The sequence below is a fragment of the Nerophis lumbriciformis genome, linkage group LG36, assembly GCF_033978685.3.
Source record: "Nerophis lumbriciformis linkage group LG36, RoL_Nlum_v2.1, whole genome shotgun sequence".
Classification (NCBI taxonomy): Eukaryota; Metazoa; Chordata; class Actinopteri; order Syngnathiformes; family Syngnathidae; genus Nerophis; species Nerophis lumbriciformis.
This window is the reverse complement of record NC_084583.2, coordinates 12462501-12485000: the sequence shown is the minus strand read 5'-3', so window position 1 is coordinate 12485000 and position 22500 is coordinate 12462501. Positions and strand designations below refer to the sequence as shown.

The window sequence follows — 22500 nt, the reverse complement described above, 5'->3', positions numbered from 1 at the left end:
AAACATAATTCTGGAGACATCTTTTGTATTGCAGCTCATTAGACTGAGCAGGAGTATCTAATGTAGTCAGTTAGTGTGCTGTATTTTGTGTTGCATGTCATTAAACAAAAAGTGATGTATTTACATTTGGGGGATGAGGCTACAGGTTTACAGTAAACCCATGCATGCAACTTTCAGACTGGGATTTATGTTTCCAAATCATTCTGTGGATTATGGATTACAGATGACTGCTCTTACAATTTCACACTGGCTCTTTGGGATTTTAGCACCCTCTCTTAAAGCCAAAGCAACAAAAAAGAGAAAACCACAACATAGGCAATAATTGTGCATATTTTTTCATTAACTTTAATACTGTTATACTAATAATTAATTTTTCAGTGCAAAAATACATACAAATTCATCCAGATGATATGGAATATTTTAATCCCACATAAAGAATAGGTAATGTTATAAATCAGCACATTTTCTAACTCATAGACTCAAAAACTCCTTTGTCCCACACACCATTAGACTGTACAACTCCTCTCTGGGGGTGCAAAACAATAACAGTGCAATACTTTTTCATAACGTGGTCACTACTGCCTAGTTTCTCTTGTTATATTCTTATTTTACTGTTATATTTTTATTCTCATTGTTGCTTTTTATTTTTATTCTACTGTAATATTTTTTCTATTTTGTTTCCATTTATACCCCCATTATTTACTTTTTACTTTTTACAATTTTGTACACTGCTGCTGGAATTTAAAATGTTCCTGAGGGAACTCTCCTGAAGGAATCAATAAAGTACTATCTATTTTCAGCATTAGCATCATCCGGATACATTGCATTTTGAGATTTATCTTATATGTTATTATTATTATTATTATTATTACATTTATGTAAAGTGAAGTGAATTATATTCATATAGCGATTTTTTCTAAAAACAAAAGGGCTTTACATAGTGAAACCCAGGGGCGTCACTAGCTTTTAAGGACAGGGGGGGGGGGCTTAGCCCCTAGGAGATGCACAGGGTGCGAGCGAACGTAGCGCATGAGCACAAAACTTCACAAATGGCTAACAAAGACTTAGAAATGATTCATTGTTATTATTATTATTTAAAAAAAAATGCAAAGGACGAAATTAAATGCTCCCAGGGACGATGGCTTTTAACCATTTTTTTTCTTTTTCTTTTTATGTATTTATTATTTTACATTTTATATTAAATGTTTTGGTTTTTCCTTCCTCTTAAAATCCTATGAAATGTTTAACAAGCCATCCTATAATAATACAACAGCTATTAATGTAACAATACAATAAAACAAATATATCTAATGATGTTTTTTTCATTATTTTAACAATAGGCTAATGTATATTACTTTATATAGATTCTACAAGAAACACAAAACTTAAAAACTAAATTATTTACAATTGCACACACAAGGTTTTGTGCAGCTTCACTCATTGTAAAGGAAGATAATGTGCTTCGTACACCTGCAGGACCGCAAGCAAGGTCGCAGAGAAAATGCGGACTGGAATTTGAGTGATATGGGCATTTTCTATATGAACAAGTGGAATGGATTGGATACCGACACACTAAAGGGGCTCTCTACCTTACGCTATGGAGTGAGGGGAAACTGAGTGAATAATAACAGGTTATATGATTTATTTAAACTCATATTCGGGCCGCTTTATAATGAATATGTCGGCATGTATTTGTAAAAAAAAAAAATATATATATATATATATATATATACTGTATATAACACCAACTTATTTAGGGGGGCTTAAGAATATTTTAGGGGGGCTTGAGCCCCCCTAAAATAGGCCTAACAACGCTAATGGTGAAACCCATTAACTAGATTGTTAAGCTACAATTAAACCAGTGTGTGTGGCACTGGGAGCAGGCCAAGGACACAACCGCAGTGTTGAGGATGGCGTAAGCGGGGATCGAACTCAAATTGCTGACACGGCCGATTTACCAACCGGGCCACGCCACCCCATTGATCAGTTATTTCAATCCGATCACTGATTTGCTCAATGACCCTTCTCTATAAGCCCTTACTATTTCATTTATATCAAATCATAACTAAAATGAGCGCACACAATTTTATCATAATTCTGTAGGTAATGTTGTAAATCAGATTATGGAATGGGTCAGCGCCATTAGTGCTATCCAAAATCTGATAATGTCACAGTGTGAACATACATGACCATTCAAGGGAGCAAATGGAAATACATCATTGAAAGATTTAATACATTGATCTGCTTTACACAAGCATTAAAATCATTTGCTGTAATTATTAGGAGATCTGTGTAATATTCGTGATAGTCACACAGGCTTTCCGGTGTAGCTTGTATGGCATACTTGCCAACCTTGAGACCTCCGATTTCGGGAGCTGGGGGTGGGGGGCGTGGTCGGGGGTGGGACTGGGGCGTGGTTGTGGGCGGGGGCGTGGTTAAGAGGGGAGGTGTATATTGACAGCTAGAATTCACCAAGTCAAGTATTTCATACATATACATATATATATATATATATATATATATATATATATATATATATATATATATATATATATGTATGTGTGGGAAAAAATCACAAGACTATTTCATCTCTACAGGCCTGTTTCATGAGGGGGGTTTCCTCAATCATCAGGAGAAATCTCCTGATGATTGAGGAAACCCCCCTCATGAAACAGGCCTGTAGAGATGAAATAGTCTTGTGATTCTTTCCCACACATACATATATTGCGCTCTACTACAGTATCGAGCACTATTTTTTGGATAACCTTATTAAGACATATATATATATATATATATATATATATATATATATATATATATATATATATATATATATATATATATATATCCTGAAAATATGTTTGGATAATTGATACTTCAAACTTGCATAAATAAATCTTAAGGAATATAACATAACTTGGCTTCTTCAAAATGTAATGAATAAAATGCTAAAGTTGTTGATAAACAAGCAATTATTTTAATAATTAAATATGGTCATTTTAAATGAATTATTATGATCATTTAAAATTAATTATTTCATATATGTTTATTTTAATGTATAATTCTATGGCTTGATGAAAAAATACAAAATAAAAATACAATTAATTTTGATGTTTTTAGCAAAATATAGTAAAAATGTATTTAGTTTTTTTTTTTATAAATTAATTAATATATTTATTTTTAGGTAAGATAAACATAATAATACAATCTATCTCTAGTCTGGATGATTTAGTTCTTGTCACCCTGTTGTCCTCCCGTCATAAAAAAAAAAAGGCTGTCCTCACTCAGGTCCGCTGGAGCTGGAGGGGGCGTGGCCTCCAGCTCCGGCTGAAAATCGGGATTTTCGGGAGAATATTTGTCCCGGGAGGCTTTCGGGAGAGGCGCTGAATTTCGGGAGTCTCCCGGAAAATTCGGGAGGGTTGGCAAGTATGTTGTATGGTAAGTAAGTGTCAAGATAATTGTGTCTCGCCTGCAGATATGCTGTACACAGAATACTTTAAGTCATTAAATATCAATCACACAAAATGAATATGTGCACCTGTGCAAATGTCAATGACAGCAAAAAACAGGAAACATGTCACAGAGCAGAATACTAGCACCAAACATTCTGCACACCCATGTCTCCTTTACCCAAGCAGTTTATTGGTGTAATGTATGCAAATTGAGCCTTAATTTGGTCGGGTCCATTCGGTCCCACAGCAGCTTCATGGGCTCCAGTGTCTTATGGGTAATGTGATCATGGTGCAATCACTTCATCCGTGTCCCATATGACACGTTTCAAGCTGAGTACCTGCCCTTCATCAGACACTTCTTACTAGAGCTGTGAATCTTTGTGCACCACATGATTCAATTTGATTCTTGAGGGTAACGACTTAATTCGGAATCAATTCTCAATTCAAAACGATTCTCGTTTCAAAATCAATACTTTTTAAAGGGGAACATTATCACCAGACCTATGTAAGCGTCAATATATACCTTGATGTTGCAGAAAAAAGACCATACAGTTTTTTAACCGATTTTCAAACTCTAAATGGGTGAATTTTGGCGAATTAAACACCTTTCTATTATCCGCTCTCGGAGCAATGACGTCACAATGTGACGTCACATCGGGAAGCAATCCGCCATTTTCTCAAACACATTACAAACACCGAGTCAAATCAGCTCTGCTATTTTCCGTTTTTTCGACTGTTTTCCGTACCTTGGAGACATCATGCCTCTTCGGTGTGTTGTCGGAGGGTGTAACAACACGAACAGGGACGGATTCAAGTTGCACCAGTGGCCCAAAGATGCGAAAGTGGCAAGAAATTGGACGTTTGTTCCGCACACTTTACCGACGAAAGCTATGCTACGACAGAGATGGCAAGAATGTGTGGATATCCTGCGACACTCAAAGCAGATGCATTTCCAACGATAAAGTCAAAGAAATCTGCCGCTAGACCCCCATTGAATCTGCTGGAGTGTGTGAGCAATTCAGGGACAAAGGACCTCGGTAGCACGGCAAGCAATGGCGGCAGTTTGTTCCCGCAGACGAGCGAGCTAAACCCCCTATCGACCCTAGCTTCCCTGGCCTGCTGACATCAACTCCAAAACTGGACAGATCAGCTTTCAGGAAAAAAGCGCGGATGAGGGTATGTCTACAGAATATATTAATTGATGAAAATTGGGCTGTCTGCACTCTCAAAGTGCATGTTGTTGCCAAATGTATTTCATATGCTGTAAACCTAGTTCATAGTTGTTAGTTTCCTTTAATGCCAAACAAACACATACCAATCGTTGGTTAGAAGGCGATCGCCAAATTCGTCCTCGCTTTCTCCCGTGTCGCTGGCTGTCGTGTCGTTTTCGTCGGTTTCGCTTGCACACGGTTCAAACCGATATGGCTCAATAGCTTCAGTTTCTTTTTCAATTTCGTTTTCGCTACCTGCCTCCACACTACAACCATCCGTTTCAATACATGCGTAATCTGTTGAATCGCTTAAGCCGCTGAAATCCGAGTCTGAATCCCAGCTAATGTCGCTATAGCTTGCTGTTCTATGTGCCATGTTTGTTTGTGTTGGCATCACTATGTGACGTCACAGGAAAATGGACGGGTGTATAGAACGATGGTTAAAATCAGGCACTTTGAAGCTTTTTTTAGAGATATTGCGTGATGAGTAAAATTTAGAAAAAAACTTTGAAAAATAAAATAAGCCACTGGGAACTGATTTTTACTGGTTTTAAACCTTCTGAAATTGTGATGATGTTCCCCTTTAATAACATTGGGTGCCAGTTATATAATTAACTACATTCCTCCATAAAATAGATACACAACTCTGATACATTTCTATATTACTTTAAAGAAAAACTGGTTTTGTTTAATAAAACACAACTCAAACATTTCATAAAGTCAAATACCCGTATTGTGGCTTTTATTATTTTTTGAAGTTTTTTTCAAAATTTTACCCATCACGCAATATCCCTAAAAAAAGCTTCAAAATTCCTGATTTTAACCATCGTTCTATACACCCGTCCATTTTCCTGTGACGTCACACAGTGATGCCAATACAAACAAACATGGCGGTTAGAACAGCAAGCTATAGCGACATTAGCTCGGATTCAGACTCGGATTTCAGCGGCTTAAGCGATTCAACAGATTACGCATGTATTGAAACGGATGGTTGTAGTGTGGAGGCAGGTAGCGAAAACGAAATTGAAGAAGAAACGGAAGCTATTGAGCCATATCGGTTTGAACCGTATGCAAGCGAAACCGACGAAAACGACACGACAGCCAGCGACACGGGAGAAAGCGAGGACAAATTTGGCGATCGCCTTCTAACCAACGATTGGTATGTGTTTGTTTGGCATTAAAGGAAACTAACAACTATGAACTAGGTTTACAGCATATGAAATACATTTGGCAACAACATGCACTTTGAGAGTGCAGACAGCCCAGTTTTCATCAATTAATATATTCTGTAGACATACCCTCATCCGCTCTCTTTTCCTGAAAGCTGATCCGTCCAGTTTTGGAGTTGATGTCAGCAGGCCAGGGATATCGCAGGATATCCACACATTCTTGCCATCTCTGTCGTAGCATAGCTTTCGTTGGTAAAGTGTGCGGAACAAACGTCCAATTTCTTGCCACTTTCGCATCTTTGGGCCACTGGTGCAACTTGAATCCGTCCCTGTTCGTGTTGTTACACCCTCCGACAACACACCGACGAGGCATGATGTTTCCAAGGTACGGAAAACAGTCGAAAAAACGGAAAATTCTGCAAAGTCCTGGTGGGGGGTTCAGGCTTCGCCCCCCGACGCAAAATGATTATTAGCATTCAGACAGGTTAAAATGTTGCTAAAACCATCACTTTTCTATCAGTCACAGTGACTTTTCAAAACAAAAATATTACAGCAAAAATCATATTGGTTGATTGACATGTTCATTCTGTAAGCTAACTTCAATAGTTTGAAATTATTTTTGACAGTTAATGCCAGTTATCCTGTCAACCTTTCACAAGACTTCAATTTGTTAATTGAAAGTATAAACAGTATAAACACTTTTTACAGTAAACAAATGGTAAAACAGTACTAAACAATTCCATAAAAAAAAAAAATTGGTGTCATTATTAACTTTCTGTCCAAGCTTGTATAATCTACTGCCTTGTTCAATTGTAAAAAATATTCTGTGCCTAAAATTCATATTTTTTGGCGATTTTCGAGTCGGGAAAACATTTTCCAAAATAACTGTCCCATGTGATCAGCCAGTGCGATTGTAAGTCCATGCTCGATTATTGCCTCCGTAAATAAAACTTCGGCATTTATCACATCCAAAGAATCTGTTTGGGCGACGAAAAACGTTGAAAGTTTTCCACTTGTATCGCTAGCAACGGCATTAGACTTGTGTTTTTTTGTCCCAACGTGGTCTTTTACATCGCTAATTCCTCCGTGTCCGATCGAAAAATCTTGTCTGCACAAGGTGCAATTCGCGTAGTTTTCACCCTTTTTGGAACGGATAATTATTCCCGGATAGGCTTTTGAATATTCTTCACGGAATAACTGCAGTTTTCTTTTCGGTTTAAGACTCGTTTGCGATTTTTCTCCGGCTGATTCCATGATCGTTCGCTCGTTTGGAAACAATGGCAACTGGTGCCTCGTGCTTGGCAGCGGTGCTATAAATGGCCTCGCGCATGGCATTCGGAATGGCTCGATAGGAAGTTACGGGAAGCAGTGTCGATTGTCATTGCTGTTACGCAATTTCGTGAATAAAACTTAAATTTTTTTTATTTTTTTTAATTAATGAAAAACCGTATTTTTTATCACTGCAACCGTAACCCGGAATAGGTTGATGAAAACCGTACTAATTACGGGAAAACCGGAGTAGTTGGCAGGTATGTAATGGGCATGCCTGGTTTGAGTTTGAGTTTATTTTTATTTGGAACACGCAAGCATACAACATGATACATCACAATTTCCAGTTTCTCTTTTCAACATGTTCGAAAAGGAGTAGGAAGAAGCAGAGCTTATTTAATCCTACCCCTTTTCTTTTACATAACAGTTGCTAAAACTTTTGTTCACTTCCTGTTCTCAATTTATTCACAATATACTCCATAAGTAATCACAATACAAATAAATAAATAAATAAATAATACTCGGTGAAGTAAGTTATATTTCATATGGTGAGATAAGTAAGATTATTTTGAAAATGAATGGATGGATGAAATAAATTCAGAATGTTTATCATGGTTCTTCTTCTTTGTACTTTGTAAACACTTTAAGTTTGAAGAGTTTATTGAAGTGGATCATATTAGTACATTGTTTGATTGCTTTGCTTAATCCATTCCATCATTTAATTCCACTGAAGGTCTTAAGTGTTGTACGTGCATACAAATGTTTTAAATTACATTTCTCTCTAAGGTTATATTTCTCTTCTTTTTTTGAGAATAATTGTTGTATATTCTTGGGTAACAGGTTATAGTTAACTTTGCGTATAATTTTAGCTGTTTGCAAATTCACTATGTCGTGGAATTTCAGCATTTTTGATTCGATAAATACAGGGTTTGTATGTTCTCTATATCCAACATGTATTATTCTAACTGATCTTTTTTGCAACACCGTAAATGAATGAAGTGTACTTTTGTAGTTATTTCCCCATATTTCTACACAATAACTCAGATATGTAACACTAGCGAGCAGTAGAGAATATGAAGTGATTTTTGGTCTAGAACAGGGGTCGGCAACCTTTACCAGTGAAAGAGCCATTTTGACCAGTTTCACAAATTATAGTAAACGATGGGAGCCGCAAAAAATTTTTGAAATTTTAAATGAAATAACACTGCATACAATTTTTTTTTTTTTGCTTTGTGCTGTGTATAAACCAGGGGTCTCAGACACGCTGCCCACACCTTTATATGGAATTTGAAAGCTGGTACGGCACACGGGTTTTAAATGAATGGCGCTTGTCAGCGTCATGCGTGCCGTGATGATACAGCATATAGCACCCACTACAGCCAGCGTGCCTGATCAGCCAAACGTTGTATGGAGCTTTCGCTTGCCCACGTAGGTGACAACAAGGCATACTTGTTCAACAACCACACAGGTCACACTGACGGTGGCGGTATAAAAAAAAACCTTTAACACTCTTACTAATAATAATGCGCCACACTGTGAACCCACACCAAACAAGAATGACAAACAAATTTCGGGAGAACATCTGCACCGTAACACAACATAAACACAACAGGACAAATACCCAGAATCCCATGCAGCCCTAACTCTTCCAGGATACATTATTGATTGATGTGTGAGGGAGCAGGGTTGGGGTAGGGGCGGGGTTTGGTGGTAGCAGGGGTGTATAATGTAGCCCGGAAGAGTCAGGGCTGCATGGGATTCTGGGTGTTTGTTCTGTTGTGTTTATGTTGTGTTAAGGTGCAGATGTACTCCCGAAATGTGTTTGTCATTCTTGTATGCTTTTGGTTCAAAGTGTGGCGCATTATTAGTAAGAGTGTTAAAGTTGTTTTATATGACCACCGTCAGTGTAACCTGTGTGGCTGTTGACCAAGTATGCCTTGCTGTCACGTACGTGTGCAAGCAGAAGATGTATATTGTATAACAAGTGTTGGGCAGGCACGCTGTTAATACAGATAGTAGAGGGCGCCAAATGTTGTACCATCATAGCACGCCCTTATTATAGCCATAAGGGTGAAAGTCGGTGAATATTAATCCCGGGAGTTTTTTACGAGAGGCACTGAAATCCGGAAGTCTCACGGGAAAATTGGGGGGGTTCAGCAAGTAAGCTGCTGAGCCACATCAGAGTGATCAAAGAGCCGCATGCGGCTCCGGAGCCGCGGGTTGCCGACCCCTGGTCTAGAACATGTTTTGCTTTATTCATTATGGACAAGTTTCTTGCTACTTTATGTTGTATATTTTTTTACATGAGATCTCCAGTTCAATTTATCATCAACCATTATACCTAGAAATTTGGTTTCAATTTCTATTCCATCTATTTGTATTTGTGTTTGACTTTCTCTTCTACTGTTACCAAATAGCATTATTTTAGTTTTACTGAGATTCAAAGATTGTCTGTTTTTGTCAAACCATCTTTTTAATTTGTTCATTTCTTCTGTTATTATTTGTATTAGCTTCTGAGTATTCTCTCCTGAACAAAACACTGTTGTATCATCTGCAAATGGTGGTCATTAGCCATCAACCAAAAACATGATTAATGTGTGAAGGCATAAAGAAAGTGCAGAAACCAAATGGTTGGCTGCTTACCTCTGCATCACACCACCTGCTCTCAGGGAGGCCGAATATCTCCAGTCTGAATTTGGTACCTTGGGCTGCAGAGAGAGAAAGTGAGAGAAATTGAGCCTTAAGTGCAGAGGAAGAAACCTAACATGGCCTCATTAATAACTCATGGTAAGTCAAAACTGCCAGTGTGCCCCTGCTGTTCGAAGAAAAATGAGTGGTGAGCTTCAAAGGATATGTTCCATTTCTTATTTCGCCTCCTTCCTTATTCATGTCCTTTAAAACTATGAAATTGGATAAACACACCAGACATGCTTTTACTTTCACCCCAATTCTACATTTGTCATCGTTATTCTACCTACATAATGCAATGCTGTAAAAATAAATGTTATGTTTCGTCTGTATTGTAACTCAAGCAATTTGGTGCAACCTTCTCTGTGCGGCTCTCTTCTCTCAGTCCTCAAGACCACAGATTTGACAGGAACACAGTAAGCCTGATGCAGTCTGACACATTTCACCATGGTAACGTCAACACCCGAACTACATTTATCCCTCCAGCCTTCACACCCTTATCTATTCACCCCTGTGAAGGTTACAGCTGCAGGGTGGCAGGCACACTTGGCTTTAAAATCACCTTGTAATGGAACATACAGGTCACATACAAAAAAAATAGGCATATGCAAGAATTACCTAAGAGCATCCATCCATCCATTTTCTACCGCTTATTCACTTCGGGGTGGCGGGGGGTGCTGGAGCCTATCTCAGCTACAAGAAAACATTTCGAGCCCACTCTCCACTGTGACTATAAATTAGGGCTGCAACGATTAGACGACAGTGTCGACAAATATCAACAATAACATTTTTTGCCGACAATTGTACAAACCCCGTTTCCATATGAGTTGGGAAATTGTGTTGGATGTAAACATAAACGGAATACAATGATTTGCAAATCCTTTTCAACCCGTATTCAATTGAATGCAATACAAAGACAAGATAGTTGATGTTCAAACTCTGCAAATAATAATAAACTTAGAATTTCATGGCTGCAACACATGCCAAAGTAGTTGGGAAAGGGCATGTTCACCACTGTGTTACATGGCCTTTCCTTTTAACAACACTCAGTAAACGTTTGGGAACTGAGGAGACACATTTTTTAAGCTTCTCGGGTGGAATTATTTCCCATTCTTGCTTAATGTACAGCTTAAGTTGTTCAACAGTCCGGGGGTCTCCGTTGTGGTATTTTAGGCTTCATAATGCGCCACACATTTTCAATGGGAGACAGGTCAGGACTACAGGCAGGCCAGTCTAGTACCCACACTCTTTTACTATGAAGCCACGTTGATGTAACACGTGGCTTGGCATTGTCTTGCTGAAATAAGCAGGGGAGTCCATGGTAACGTTGCTTGAATGGCAACATGTGTTGCTCCAAAACCTGTATGTACCTTTCAGCATTAATGGCGCCTTCACAGATGTGTAAATTACCCATGTCTTGGGCACTAATACACCCCCATACCATCACACATGCTGGCTTTTTAACTTTGTGCCTATAACAATCCGGATGGTTCTTTTCCTCTTTGGTCCGGAGGACACGACGTCCACAGTTAAATAAATAAATGATAAATGGGTTGTACTTGTATAGCGCTTTTCTACCTTCAAGGTACTCAAAGCGCTTTGACACTACTTCCACATTTACCCATTCACACACACATTCACACACTGATGGAGGGAGTTGCCATGCAAGGCGCTAACCAGCACCCATCAGGAGCAAGGGTGAAGTGTCTTGCTCAGGACACAACGGACATGACGAGGTTGGTACTAGGTGGGGATTGAACCAGGGACCCTTGGGTTGCGCACGGCCACTCTCCCACTGCGCCACGCCGTCCCTCAATTTCCAAAAACAATTTGAAATGTGGACTCGTCAGACCACAGAACACTTTTCCACTTTGTATCAGTCCATCTTAGATGAGCTCAGGCCCAGCGAAGCCGACGGCGTTTCTGGGTGTTGTTGATAAACGGTTTTCGCCTTGCATAGGAGAGTTTTAACTTGCACTTATAGATATAGCGACCAACTGTAAAAAAACGATGATGCGGGCCACACAAAATGATGCGACTGGCCACTTAAAATAATGTGGCAGAACCACATAAAATAATGCGGTAGGACCACATAAAATAATGCGGTAGGGCCACGTAAATGACGTGGCGGCCCACCTTAAAATAATGTGGGGTCCCAAATTCGGCCACCTGGCCTTGAATTTGACACCTGTGCTGTAAAGCATCACAAAGTACTGCAGTACTTTAGCCAAGACAGCCATTTAAACAACAATCGGTGGCACGATTGACAATTACATTTATTTTTTTAAACAACAACAAAGTAGCATTAAACTCCTAAAAAAGGACTGCATGCAATGAGCTTTCCTAAACATTTGTCCTAATGCGGCATGAACACAGCCGAAGGCAGGCTGGTCCGCCTGGCTGTGTAGTATGTGAAGGTGTAAATGAGACGACACACATTCACACAAACACACACCAGATACAAGCATCTGGAACCAAAACATGTCTGCAGTGTGTTTTGCTCCCTAGGGAAGACTTTTGCAGTTTGCGAATATTACCAAGGGATGAAAAAAAATAAAAAGAGGAATTAAAAAAAAAGGGCCATGCAGTATTAGTATATCGACTATTCATTATAAACCAGAGAATTGAAATATGGATTATTTCTAACTGCTCAGCCCTTATTTTCCGCCCTTTCCTCCAGTCGTCGTCCCCTGTGAATGGACACTTCTAGCATGGATACAAGGCTCGCACCTCCGCCATCAATACCTCGTCCAATCACAGAGCATCCCCCGCCCCGGCTGCCCGGAGCCAGCCAATCCACTTTAAGCACCTATCGCTTTCATTTAATAACAGAGCGAGAAAAAACATGACTGGCATTTAATGAGGAATGAGTGATAACCTCTATTTATTCCATCGTTGCTGTGTCTTTTGTCTTCTACACATACAAACCTAGAAGCTAGAGAGTGAATGTTAACAATTGGGGAGACCAAAGCAATGCGAAAACAATCATACATGAAAATCTATGGTTCGCCTTTCAGGTTTGTGACCACAAGAGGGTATTTTGGTGCAGTGTGCTTTTGAGTAGGTAAAAATTGTACTATTCCCCAGACTATATAAAAAAATGATGACTGAATGCCGCCTGGACTAACTCTTCTGAGCACTAAGGCACACAGCTCATGAGCAGACAAATAATGTTGCCTGTGTGAGGTCAATAAGGTGAATATAAACTAAATCTTTTGGTTGAGGAGTGACTACGTCATAGAACTTGGAGGAAGTTATAGAAAATTGAAAGGGAAACATACTTAATGTACAATATTTCTGCACACAGGCACTTAACTCCCAGAGAAACCATTAATGATTCATTCATAACTGGAAAATTAGGAAACCGTGGACACCATGTGCAAACTCATCCAGCAGAAATTAGACTGCACCAACTCGCAAAGCACAGACGATGGCCACATGATTCTAAATGGACATAGACATGAGTAAGCACTTTGCTCGTATTTAATAAGTTATCCTTATAAAGAATACAGTGACATTTCAAATTCTAGCCCGGTTGTTTATTAACCTTCCATCCATCCATCCATCTTCTTCCGCTTATCCGAGGTCGGGTCGCGGGGGCAGCAGCCTAAGCAGGGAAGCCCAGACTTCCCTCTCCCCAGCCACTTCGTCCAGCTCTTCCTGTGGGACCCCGAGGCGTTCCCAGCCCAGCCGGGAGACATAATCTTCCCAACGTGTCCTGGGTCTTCCCCGCGGCCTCCTACCGGTCGGACGTGCCCTAAACACCTCCCTAGGGAGGCGTTCGGGTGGCATCCTGACCAGATGCCCGAACCACCTCATCTGGCTCCTCTCGATGTGGAGGAGCAGAGGCTTTACTTTGAGCTCCCCCCGGATGGCAGAGCTTCTCACCCTATCTCTAAGGGAGAGCCCCGCCACCCGGCGGAGGAAACTCATTTCGGCCGCTTGTACCCGTGATCTTGTCCTTTTTGGTCATAACCCAAAGCTCATGACCATAGGTGAGGATGGGAACGTAGATCGACCGGTAAATTGAGAGCTTTGCCTTCCGGCTCAGCTCCTTCTTCACCACAACGGATCGATACAGCGTCCGCATTACTGAAGACGCCGCACCGATTCGCCTGTCGATCTCACGATCCACTCTTCCCTCACTCGTGAACAAGACTCCGAGGTACTTGAACTCCTCCACTTGGGGCAAGATCTCCTCCCCAACCCGGAGATGGCACTCCACCCTTTTCCGGGCGAGAAGCATGGACTCGGACTTGGAGGTGCTGATTCTCATCCCAGTCGCTTAACACTCGGCTGCGAACCGATCCAGCGAGAGCTGAAGATCCTGGCCAGATGAAGCCATCAGGACCACATCATCTGCAAAAAGCAGAGACCTAATCCTGCAGCCACCAAACCAGATCCCCTCAACGCCTTGACTGTTTATTAACCTTAACTACAAAGAGGATTAATTACGATTAAGTGAATCGACCATAATTGCATAATTTAGAGTATATATATAAAATAACACAATGTTCTCATGACTGCTATTGTATTACCAAAACACTGCTTGAAAGCAAACTGTCAATCACTTTTCTTCGGTTTGTTTTGACAAACAAAAGAGACACACACAAAGCAGACACACACACCTGAATGGCAGTCGCATCTGGCATACTGAGGCGGCGAACAACTATCTGGCTGTGTCCACTGTGGCTGGTGACGTAGCCCGAGCCCCAGGTGCCACTGTGGGGTCGTCCAGTATTGTAGAACATAAACGTGTCACTTCCCGATGTCGCCGTAAGGCATGTTTTATAACAGTATGTTTTGGTCAGGGAGCCATTGCCACGCACTTCTATGTAATGTGGTTCGACTTTAAGGTCGCGGCGCAGGGCCACATTAACGTTTGGCTGGGCTCCACCTGTGGGCCGCCCTCCACCGCCACTCCCACCCGATGCACTGGTGCTCTCGGGTATGCTTTTCTTGGATACACAACAAGGGCAGCAGGAACCGGGCTGGGTGCAGTAGGCATGACAACGCACGATGGCCAGCACAAAGACCGTGACCAAGAATACAAAGGTGGTGGCACACAGGGCGATGATGAGGTGGAGAGTGACGCGGGAAAACATCAAAGGACTGTCAGCCCTGATGATGCGCTTCGGGTCAGGGGTCAACTTAGGCAGGAGCTCCATCACGTGCACATGGACAGTTGCGGTGGAAGAGAGAGGTGGCAGGCCATTATCTCTCACAAGAATAGTCAGAGCAAAGGACGTGGAGTTGTCCTCGACGACACGCCTTGTGGTGCGGATCTCGCCGGTGTGCTCGTGCACCTTAAAGAGGTCAGGCTCCAGGTCGGTGGGCTGGAGGGTGTAAAGCAGCCAAGCATTCTGCCCCGCGTCCCCATCCCACGCCACCACCTTTGTTACCAAAACTCCCGCCTGAGAGTTTTTCAGCAGCGTCTCTGTGGTGTGACTCCCATTGGACAGCGGATACACTATCCTTGGCACGTGGTCATTCTGATCCATAATGTAAACATACACCGTGGCTATGCGGCTTAGTGGGGGTATGCCATTGTCTTGTGCTTTAATCTGGAAGTGAAACTCTCTCAGCTTCTCAAAGTCATAGGTTCTCAGAGCGTAGGCCTCACCTGTGTCAGGTTTGATGCTGACATAGCTGGCCACAGGGATACCATGATTGTTGTCATTGAGAACAGTGTATTTAATACGTGCGTGTTCACCTGAATCTGCGTCCGTGGCCTTAACAACACATAGCGGCAAACCAGGCTCATTGTTCTCTGTAACGTAAACAGTGTATGAAGTCTGTTCAAATCGAGGGGGGTTATCGTTCACATCTGCAACGTCAACTTTAAAGGTCATTTGAGATGACAGGGACGGGGTACCTCCATCGACGGCGTTGACCGTGACGTTGTAGGATGTGATGCTTTCCCTGTCCAGGAACGCTGAAGTGACCACTGTGTAGTGGTTGCGGAAGGACTTGATTTTAAAAGGTGAGTGAGACAAGATGTCCAGGGTGACTTGCTTGTTGGGTCCGGAATCTTTGTCGTTCACACTGATCAGAGCGACAACAGTGTCTGCACGGGCATCTTCACGTACAGGACTGGAGAGGGACGACAGTATAATCTCTGGGGTGTTGTCATTCACATCCAAAACTTCTACCACGACTTTACAGTGCACTGCCACAGCGGCTGGCCCCTTGTCCATCGCCTGGATGTACATTTCATATGCGCTTGTTTCCTCATAGTCTATGTTTTTTTTCACAGTTACCTTCCCTGTGTTTGTGTCCATGGAAAACATCTGTCTGACTCTTTCTGGAGTGTAACTGCTGAATGAGTAAAAAACATCCGCGTTGGAGCCCTCGTCAGGGTCGGTGGCGTTTAATTGAATCACAAGGGTACCCTTTGGAGAGTTTTCATACACTTTTACTTTATATACCGAGCTGTCGAAGGCAGGCACATTGTCGTTTGCATCAAGGATGCGTACATTGATTTTGGCCGTGCCACTTCTCTGTGGGGTGCCTCCATCCACTGCTGTCAGGATGAGCTGATGAGATGATGTCTGTTCACGGTCAAAGGGCTTTTTGAGAATGAGCTCAATTTGTTTGTTTTTCGAAAAAGGCTTTACAGCGTCCAGAGTTAAATGTTGGTTTGGGCTTAGGCGGTACTGCTTCACGGAGTTGGAGCCATCATCTGGATCCTGGGCTGCTTCTACATGGAACTTTGACCCGGTGAGAGCAGATTCGGACACTTCTACTAAATACTCCTCCTGGGGGAACCTTGGTGCGTTATCATTCACATCCAGAATCTCCACCTCCACATTGTGCACCTCCAAGGGGTGGTCCAAAAGTACCTCCAAGTTACGTGAACATGTGCCACTCACTTCACACAGGCTCTCTCGGTCGAGACGGTCACTCACCACCAGCTTCCCGGTTTTGTGATTGACTGTGAAATACCTCCGTTCGCTGTCAGGCGTCACCCGGATACGTCGGGTGATAAGTTTCCTTAGGTCTAGACCCAAATCGCGGGCAATGTCACCGACCAATGCGCCGTTCTCCAGCTCCTCCGGAATGGAGTAGTGAATCTGTCCACTTGTAAAGCCACCATATAGAAAAATAACTAAACATAAACAGTAACGCGTCGTTGTTGCCATCGCAGGGAGGCAGGATTTAGGGGAGGAAAAAAAAAAGGGTTTTTTTTTTTAGTCAGACGCGCGTCTTCCTCCGCCACGCTGAAAAGAAAATAGTCCGGGCATGGTTATGCGGAGGACTCCCACTGCCACCTTGCTGGTGCCCATTTCCTTGTCTTTTCTCCTTCCATGTTGGTGTTGTTATGGCTGAAAATGTTTGCCCTCCCAGAAAGCCTGATTTCCCTCCTCCTCCTCCCTCCCCTCCCTGTGCTGTGCTGTGTGGGCAAAGGAGAGGAAGGAGGGGGCTTGCTCAAACGATGCAGCCTACATTTCAGCTGTGATAAAACGATCTTATACACAAAACGCCAAATCTAAATGTCGAATGAGTTTGCATTGTATCAATATAAGAATCGCTCAAGGTCTTCGCGCAGCAGCAAATTCCCATTTGCAGGTGTCTGTGGGGAAATTAATTCGACACAATCGTTTCCCTCGTTTTTTTTTTGGTTAGCGCCACCGCCCTTTTCAATGCGCGCCGAGAAAGCTGATTTATGAGCCACTCAGACTTCTACTTATGCAAACCAGTAATTACCTATAAGAGCACTCTATGCAGACAGTCTTTGAAATAAAGCCAGAGAAACAAATACGCAGCGTGCACACAGATACAATACTCTATGGAAGTAAATAATGTACTCAATCCAAAAATGATGTGTGAATAACAAGAGGCCGAGACAAAGAGAACCCCATCATTATACCAATAATTGCCCTCTTCACTTTGTCACTCAGTTGCCCACAGAGACAGCTGACAATGCTTCATGCTTGGATTGCAATTGGATGTCTGGGCTCTTCAGTCTCTGCTAAAATAAACATCATCTGGTGTCACAGTGAGGTTATCACAGATGCCACCCAGAGATAAAGCACCTTGTCAGATGTGCTAATTAGCACATTCAGACAAAAATAAGATCCAATTTAACAGGAACTTAGGTTGTAAACATTTGCCTTACCATATTTTTCGGACTATAAGTCGCAGTTTTTTTCATAGTTCATAGTTTCATAGATTTCACTTTGGTGAAGCCCAGCAGCACCACTGACTTTAAGGAGGTCATCAGCGTTCTGGACGCCTCTTTACCTGACAGCACCTGGACCTTTGAGAGCCAGCAGGTGAGCAGAAAATATAACAAGAATTGGCTAAAATTTGAATTCAGTTTCTAAACCCAGAAAAAGATAACCAATAATTTTCTCCAAGCATTGATAAAATCCTAAATTATTTTAGTAAATGCCTAAATAAATATAATTTGATTACATAGTGCCGTATTTTTCGGACTATAAGTCGCAGTTGTTTTCATAGTTTGGCCGGGGGTGCGACTTATGTGTGAAATTATTAACACATTACCGTAAAATATCAAATAATATTATTTAGCTCATTCACGTAAGAGACTAGATGTATAAGATTTCATCGGATTTAGCGATTAGGAGTAGGGCTGCAACAACTAATCGATTAAATCGATTAAAATCGATTATCAAAATAGTTGGCGATTAATTTAGTCATCGATTCGTTGGAACTATGCTATGCGCATGCGCGGAGGCTTTTTTGTTTGTTTTTTTTGTTTTTTGTTTTTTTGTTTTTTTTGTTTTATAAACCTTTATTTATAAACTGCAACATTTACAAACAGCTGAGAAACAATCAAAATAAGTACAAAAACAGTACAAAACAGCACCAGGGCGGCGCTGAAGCTACGTCTCATGAGGTGGAGGTAAGCTAGCCAATGATGTGTCATGTGCAGCTCACGTATAGATAGTTCAGCGGAAAAATATCTTGAGGTTATTGCTTCAATGGAGAAAAGTGTACAACCTAAGTCGTCAAAAGTGTGGGAACACTTTACTTTAAAGACTTCCAAGAAGACCGTTTCTTGCAAAATGGCACGGAAGTACAACATTGCTTCAGGAGCACCTGAAAAGGAAACATGTTGGAGCCATGGATGAAGGGAACTCACAGTACGTAACTTTTTAAGTCCATAGTGGCAACAGGCATTCATGAGTTCAGCTTTTTTGTGAGTAACGTTAACGTTATGCCTTTGTTGCAAAGCGGGGCTGATAATGTGTCTCCGGCACATTTGACGGTTACCAATTTCGAAATAAACGTAACGGACAGAAATACCTCAGGTTGGTTTCATAATGGATCAATGTAGCCGGGCCGATAAAGCTATATAAATATATTTAGATTTGAGTGACGCTTTAGTATAACTAAACGTTAGGAAGGTGCTGGAATATTTCATGCTATCATTCAGAGGCAGCCTAAAATGAATCCTTTTATTATTCACAACAGAAACGTGTACAATATCTGATGAGTTACATTTATGTGTTATTATTGGTGTATGCTGCGTCCCCAATGTCCCGAACATGGTGCCTGTATGCTGTTTTTTTTTCTTTCAATAAAATACTGGAAAGGATAGAAATGTAGTTTGTCTCTTTTATCCGATTATTAATCGATTAATCAAAGTAATAATCGACAGATTAATCGATTATCAAATTAATCGTTAGTTGCAGCCCTAATAAGAAGTGACAGATTGTTTGGTAAATGTATAGCATGTTCTATATGTTATAGTTATTTGAATGACTCTTACCATAATATGTTACGTTAACATACCAGGCACGTTCTCAGTTGGTTATTTATGCCTCATATAACATACACTTATTCAGCCTGTTGTTCACTATTCTTTATTTATTTTAAATTGCCTTTCAAATGTCTATTCTTGGTGTTGGGTTTTATCAAATAAATTTCCCTCAAAAAATGCGACTTATACTCTAGTGCGACTTATATATGTTTTTTCCTTTCTTTATTATGCATTTTCGGCCGGTGCGACTTATACTCCGGAGCGACTTATACTCCGAAAAATACGGTACATCGACTTGACATTCATTGTGACCAATAAGTATACCAAAATTCAATACAAGTGTCAAAAGTAAACAAAGACTATTTCTAAGCAGTGTTATTAATGGTAAGTTATATCTCGTTTAGTCATTGTGGTCAAACTTTGCAGTGGTGTTTACAGTGCATCATACTGAGAGGTGTTTCAAATATGTTAACCCGCATATTAAACTATGATCAGTATAACAGTCGGAGTAAAAAAGTACACCAATGCAAACTGCATGCACAATAATATTTTTTAGTTCCAATCAAAACTGAGGAGCAGGAGCTCTTGTATCGCATCTCATGCAGGATTGTGCATGTGTACCAAATGAATTGTCTGGTCATATGTGTCCCTAAATCGATAAAGTGTGATCCAGTTCAGTTAAAAACAACAGCGTATCAACGAAAAGGTAATTTCTAACCAGCACAGATATCTCTGTAAACTATTTGATTTTACAAGTGTTATGCTGTGAACATGAATCCCATCTTAGCAGCCAGACCACAAGGCAAACATGTGCATCCACACCATGCACATCCGTCCTCCTTTTCCCTGATGTAGTGACACTTTTGCCCACGCGCACGCAGACTGCCCACGGTGACGATAGCACTCATAACCAGCTAAGATGTGGAGATGGTGACTCACTTGGAAGCGGCTAGTGGACGAGTGTATTGATGGAGCAGATCCAAGTCAGCGAGGAGGAGGAGGAGGAGGTGGCAAAATGTGATGCAGCTAAAAAGTCTTTGGATAAAGAATGCACATTCCACACAAAGTATAGCTAACAACTGTGATATAAGTATTAGATACAACGTTTTACAAATAAATATGCAACGGCATTAACATAGTTTATCCGCATTACTATGCCACTTTTGGTGACAAAAGGGTTGCTTTCAAACAAGTCTCGGATGGCTCTGCATGTTCGCTCAGTCACGCCATCAGTGACATTTAGCACATTTTCCCAGTGGGCCGTGTGGAATTGCTTGTTTGGCACTGCCACACAAAACAGAACGATGTTTATCTCACACATGCACCTTTCGGCACATTCCATACTTGCCAACCCTCCCGGATTTTCCGGGAGACTCCCGAAATTCAGCGCCTCTCCCGAAAACCTCCCGGGACAAATTTTCTCCCGAAAATCTCCCGAAATTCAGGCGGAGCTGGAGGCCACCCCCCCTTTATTGTTAGGCAGTTTCCCAGCACGGCAACAGCACACAACAACAGCAGTCACGTTTTCGTCTACCGTAAAGCAGTTTGTCTGCCGTAAACAGCAATGTTGTGACACTCTTAAACAGGACAATACTGCCATCTACTGTACATGCATATGTGACATTAACATCTAGGGCTTTTAGAGAGTGCAGTGCACAACTGCGCACACAACAAGGAGACGAATCAGAATGCATCATCAGAGAGGGTGTTCAGCATGGTTAGAAAAATAGTGACAGAGAATAGAACAAGGATGGACAATTCAACCCTTAACTCAACAATGAGTAGATGAGTGTTATGTGTGTGTATATGTGTAAATAAAAGAACACTGCAATTCAAATATTTACAATATATATATATATATATATATATATATATATATATATATATATATATATATATATATATATATATATATATATATAGCTAGAATTCACTGAAAGTCAAGTAGTCAAGTATTTCTTACATATATATGAAAAACTTGCCTTGGGGAATTCTAGCTGTAAATATACTCCTCCCCTCTTAACCACACCCCCAACCACGCCCCCCACCCCACCCCCGACCACGCCCCCCGCCAGCCCCACCTCCCGAAATCGGAGGTCTCAAGGTTGGCAAGTATGACATTCAATCAATCAATCAATCAATGTTTATTTATATAGCCCTAAATCACAAGTGTCTCAAAGGGCTGCACAAGCCACAACGACATCCTCGGTATAGCCCACATAAGGGCACATTCCCCTTTTTATCCAAATGTAAACTGTTTCAGCATCATAATGTACATGTACATGTAGGCCCCGCATAATTATTACATCTGCCCCAGTGTTAATTGCATGCCACAGAGCTACATTTTCTTTTACACCTGGGTGATGCACATCAAGTCATCAAAATGTGTTTTTCCAAGTGACAGATGCCCGCCATGCATCAACGACCACAGAGCTGCACAGGCTAATTGGTATTCCTTTAAAATGTATCTCATTTGCCATAGCTCTCAAATACCTTTAAACACCATTCAGTGGAACAACCTGACTTTTACCCTTATGAATTATTACGCTGCTCTATTTGTCTGTGATATGTTAGTGGCTAACACAAAAATCAGGGCTGAACCCTGGATTATAAAATATGAGATTATCTTTCACTCTGTCATAATATGAACATCCCCAATCCTTTCATTTCATTAATGATGCAAAAAGGCCCACGTATTAAGGACGTTTTTCATTCCCCATGACCCAACGTCATTAATACTGCAAGCGACCATTATAAATCCCATTCATATTATCTCTTTTGGCATATGGAAGTCTCTAATTTTCAGTGAGCTCCAGAAACAGGTCACTCCGGTATCATGATGCAACACTGGATGAAACGTGGTGAGGCTGCGTTTCAGTTTTATGCTCCTAAAGTCTGGAATGTATAGTCTTCCAGAAGATATGAGACAGACCTCTCAACGTTGGTAATGTTCAAATCCATGCTGAAAACACTTATCGTAT

General features: G+C 41.2%; 1 protein-coding gene across 15 annotated transcripts in view; it reads right to left on the bottom strand.

The window, feature by feature from the left end:
- The window catches only part of LOC133576895 (protocadherin alpha-C2-like), a 194096-nt gene that overhangs the window by 29229 nt on the left and 142367 nt on the right, over positions 1–22500 (bottom strand). For 14 of the 15 annotated variants that reach the window (XM_061930281.2, XM_061930279.2, XM_061930283.2 and 11 more), the window contains exon 2: positions 9745–9809. In XM_061930281.2, the coding sequence (XP_061786265.1) occupies positions 9745–9809 (65 nt within the window). Of the gene's footprint in view, positions 1–9744; positions 9810–14417; positions 21001–22500 lie in introns of those variants that run through there. The other variant, XM_061930269.1, reaches the window with a different exon arrangement.